This window comes from Sinocyclocheilus anshuiensis, unplaced genomic scaffold (assembly GCF_001515605.1).
Source record: "Sinocyclocheilus anshuiensis isolate Anshui unplaced genomic scaffold, SAMN03320099.WGS_v1.1 scaffold624, whole genome shotgun sequence".
Taxonomy (NCBI): domain Eukaryota; kingdom Metazoa; phylum Chordata; class Actinopteri; order Cypriniformes; family Cyprinidae; genus Sinocyclocheilus; species Sinocyclocheilus anshuiensis.
Window position 1 is genome coordinate 439,747 of NW_015554128.1, and position 4,949 is coordinate 444,695.

At 35.7% G+C, this 4,949-nt stretch overlaps 1 protein-coding gene across 1 annotated transcript in view; it reads right to left on the bottom strand.

The window, feature by feature from the left end:
• Positions 1 to 1,759: 1,759 nt before the first annotated feature.
• LOC107670225 (ammonium transporter Rh type C-like 2) overlaps positions 1,760 to 4,949 on the bottom strand; it is an 11,303-nt gene continuing 8,113 nt past the window's right edge. The window contains exons 8-11 of the mRNA XM_016462756.1: positions 4,223 to 4,347; positions 3,801 to 3,874; positions 3,562 to 3,638; positions 1,760 to 2,605 (exon numbers count right to left, since the gene is read on the bottom strand). Of these exons, the coding sequence (XP_016318242.1) occupies positions 2,575 to 2,605; positions 3,562 to 3,638; positions 3,801 to 3,874; positions 4,223 to 4,347 (307 nt within the window). The 3' untranslated portion in view covers positions 1,760 to 2,574. The remainder of the gene's footprint in view (positions 2,606 to 3,561; positions 3,639 to 3,800; positions 3,875 to 4,222; positions 4,348 to 4,949) is intronic.

The window sequence follows — 4,949 nt, forward strand, 5'->3', positions numbered from 1 at the left end:
TTATCCTTTCTAATCTTGGTAAAACATTTATTTGTAATATTCAGCGTGCTACTGAGCGGCTGTAACGGTCACAGCTAATTAGCAGCGTGGAGATTCCCACCAAAGCCTCTCTTCTCACACACAATGTCCTAACCTTCATTTCTCACAGCTCAACATCAACCCCACCCAGAACTTTCCCACCCTTCAGCTCCACACTGGACGTCAATCAAAAGACGGGCAATCAGTCATGAGCTGTGAAAAGACCTCGTCCCACTATCCCTTCATTCCCTCCTATAACGCTCCTTTCTTCCATTATCCCAGCGGCTCTGAATGGGCGTGACATATTTTAATCTCCAGCATGCCTCCTCTAAATTCCCGCCGTCATGTTCGCTGCGTCCGCCATTGGTCGACTTAATCATCGCCGAGGCAGACAGTGCGGTCTTTTTCAAAAAGCTATAGGATCAAACCCACCCCTCCCTCGGTCTGCGTCTTCAGGGTCACGGTCCCCCTCGGACCGGGGCCCTTTGAGCCCGACGAAAAGGATCATGTCATGAATGGAGCTTGATTTAGTTTTAACAGGGTGCTGTGTCCGTCCTTTAAGTGGTAAATGAATAAACATTAGCCGCGAAAGGCCTGCGGGGAAGGAGAATGGAGAGCGAGGCCTCTGAATGCTGAGAAGGTGGAGAAGGGGTGTGAGAGAGCAAATAGAAAGGAGGGGGTTTCCCGCTTCCCTCCGCAGGAACCCAAAGCAGTTAACTGGAACATTTGTTTGTTCCTCACGTCCTTTGACGAGATGGGAGCGAAGATCTAAGTATGTCACATGCTGACTTCCCAGAGAGGGGAAATTAAAGGCATGTGTGAAGACTGTTTGCTTATGGTGCACTTCTGACTAAATATTTTATCGTTTTTGAAACCCGTGAAATAATATGGAAGAACAGGAATTATGACAAAACGTGTTAGGAGGTGCAGTATTGAAGGAGTTTATCGTGTGCTAGACACGTTCGCTTTTTTCCTTCAATAGCTTGTCCATTTCATCCATTTAAAAAAAAAAAAAAAAGTTAATTTTTTCCTTTTTAAATGTATGTTAATGCACATGCATAATTGACATTTTTCAACACAACTAATTTCGAGCATTTAAGTATAAACCTTCAGATTAAAACGTTACGATCCTGAGAAACAAATTTAGTCAAGGGTCTTCGACTTTCATTTCAAAAGACACATTTAAAAGAATAATTTCATGCAAAAAAAAAAGATAAAATAGTAAAATAAATAAAAACTAAAAATTAGTAAGAAGTCTCTTATGCTCATTAAGGCTGTTTATTTGATCAGAAATGCAGTAAAAACAGTCAAATTGTGAAATTATGACAATTTTAAAACAGCCATTTTCTGTTTTAATATATTTTAAAATGTAATTTATTCGTGTGATGCAAAGCTGAATTTCCAGCATCATTACTCCAGTCTTCACTGTCACATGATCCTTCAGAAATCATGATAATATGCTGATTTGCTGTGCAAGAAACTGCATCATATTTAAGTGTAAACTGCACTAAAATCTGTACTCTTAACTGGATTCACCTGTGCCATTCATCTGCCCTTTGACCCCCAACATCCAGTTCTCTGTTTGGTGTTGTGTTTAATAGGACAGACCTCTGACATCAACCAATCGACCCCAGACAACCAAATGTCACGACCTTTCACCCCACCATGAGTCTACAAGGGACAAAGATAGGAAAAAAGGAGCAAATGAACCTAATGTAACAATCACTTCAATAATTTAATCTGGAATTAGACAGTACTCAAAAGTTTAATAATCAATCTTACAATAAAGATAACACACAAAAGACAAAACAAGTTAAATGTGTATGTTACATTAGAGAAAGGAAACAGTGTAGGAATATTAACATACTGATATTGCACATTGTTGCTGTCATTTTGGCCAAATCTGTGAAGCATTAAGAAAATGACAAATGTTTGATTTAGAGACGTTCTGCACGCATGCTGATTGACATGGACATGCAAATGATCAGGAAAAATCTATAAATGAAAGATTATAGAATTCCGCTTTTAAAAATGTGGATACAATGTGCGGATTCTCCCCTACAAAATTAAGACAAACTATTTCTAATCTTATTAAACTAAATAATCACATTATAACGATCAAATAATGTTCGGATAACAAATGTTTAAATGAACACCTGTAAAATTAATTCCATTAAAAATGTAACCGCTTGGAGGTTTAGAGGTTGTGGGTTTTTGGTCACATTTTCTCTGAACACATTCACAGGAAATCAGGACTCCTCATTTTTGTTAAAAGAAAAATAAATTAATTGATCTTTTTTCTACTTTATAATTCTGACTGATCTGAATTCTGACATACAAATATATTAAGGGAGATATTTAAAATAGTCGCATCTCAACCTGGATAAAATCAATGTATTCAGTGTATCATCAAAATATGTGTGATATGCGCTTCGTGGCAAGCAAAAGAAATGTCCCTTTGTGTCGTGAGTATTGTTATCTTCAGGGAGAGCGGCAGGAAAGCAGATGTTTTCTCAGTGACACAGATTCACATCACTGCGGATCTGATTCCATGTGTTAACTCTGCTCCACGAAGTTTGTCTCTCTCCTGAATGAGAAACCATGTGTTACTTTCAGCTTTCAGTTCAATTTTGCTGCTCCTAAACTCAACGCGGTCATCAAGCGCCACCTTGTGGTGGAGAGAGGAAATCAACTCCTAATGTCACATGACCTGAGATGGTACAGAAATGCTACCTAATTCTTTGCCACTATTGCCCTTCAATTACACACGGAGAGGTTTCTAGGCAGTTTTCAACTTTCTTTTAAGCTTCTTTATTTTTGATATTTTCTGTGAAGCCACATAAACACATTTTAATTTAAATAATAATAAAAAGAAGAATTTATATATTCATTTTCCTCTGGTTATAAATATTATCATTATTATTATTATATTTTTTTTTTCAATTGTCTGTGAAGCTATAAAATAAATTGTCATCATCATTATTATATTAATTTTTATTTGCTTTTTTATATTTTCTATGAAGCAATACAATTATATTATTATTATTATTATTAATTTTCTTTTGATTTCTGTTTTTATATTGTCTGTAAAACTATAAAATATATTTGAATTATTACTACTACTACTACTACTACTACTACTACTACTATTACTACTACATTTACTATATAATTACTACATTTTTTGTTTTATTATGAATCGCTGTGGATTTTCAGTTGTGTGGCTTTTATGCACGTCTAAAATTTTTATAATTAAGCTCTAAACAATTGTTAAATTTAAATGATTGCACTGTACAGATGTCTCCACGGACAAAAAACATCCCGAACTTAAAATGCTGCTCAATGGCCCATTAGTATTGAGCCTCATGCGCCCCCTTGTGGATTTTTTTTGCCTCACAGGAAATAGTTCTTATTGAACAGCAGATATCATTTTTCATAAACCAGAGATTAGGATGTCTAGAATTCACAAACAAGTCAATAACTGAGAAAACAGTAACAGGGCCTTTTTAAATGGTGGGGTCAGTGTTTTATTCCAGTACTCACATGTCTGCATGTTTGTTGGGGATCATGTGGTTGTTGTAGGCCAGGATGGGAGGAACACTTTCTTCATCCTCAGGAACCTGCAATGGTTAATGAAAAAACAATCAGAGAAATAAATTATGAATGCATGTATAAAAATAACATATTATATTGTATTATTTTAAATTAAGTTATATTTAGTTATGGCTTTGATTGAGAAAAATCTGTAAATGTTAAAAGAAAAAGAAAAAAACCTGTCTGACCTCCCAGTAGATCTCATCATCAAAGCAGTTTTCATCTGCAGGATCGCCCCAGATGGGCAGCTTCAGAACCAGGCCTGTCGGTGTAACAATACAGTTATGCCAACATGATAAATGTGACATTTCCATGACAAACTGGAATCCGATACACCTGGCCATTCACTCCAGATGAAGATCAGGTGTATTTGTGTAAACCTGAACCATTAACGCAAAGCCATTTGTAGAGTGACTAGCAAATGTCATCCTACACTGTCCTCTTTAGTTTTCATGTTACAAACACACCTGTTCCACTGCATGGCAAACAATCACAACAAAGCCCTTCAGATCTGCAAGCTTTTCTGAAGTATTGTATTGTGCACTGCTGCACACAACGAGAAGCCATCACAATATGCACTTAAACCTGATTAATATCAAAAGACTCTTACCAACAAATATGCCGCCTCCGATTCCGAAACACAAAGCCACACACAGTCCAGCTGCCTGATATCCTCCCTGGATAGTGGGCACACGTTTCGCAAAAGGCCCAGTAAAGTCAAATGTATTTTCCAACCTGAAATGGACAAATGTAATTATTAGAGCGAGCTAAATATTATTAATACCAAACAATATGAATAGTTCATCCAAAAATCAGAGATGCAAACAGGTCAGGAATTTCTTTTAAAGATATTTGCTTTACATGCTCATTTGTAGTTCCTTTAAGGTTTTTTAAAAAATATTTTTTAATTACCTTATATGTCCAAAACTGTAATTTTTCACATCTTAACATAATTTTAACATCTTTTTGCAACATTTTACAAAAATCAAGATTTAATATTTTTGGTCAAAATCCCATGTTATAAAAGATGAAGTGCATTACTTCATCACTTTCTCTACAATGGATCCTCTGCAGTGAATGGGTGCCGTCAGAATGAGAGTCAAACGACTTCAATGCTCAAGAAGATCCAAATGTTAAGTTTACACAGCAGTCTGGGTGAAAGAAAAAAAGAGGGAAAAAAGAAAAACGAAATATCCTTTCTGTAGCGCTCACAAAACTGAAAAAAGGAATTGTTTTAAGAGCAGTGGAGATCATCTTTTTTATTTTTAAATCTACTGATTTGTGCTATATCGCTTTGTTTTTTTTTCAAGCTTTTATTTATTTATTTATTTATATAT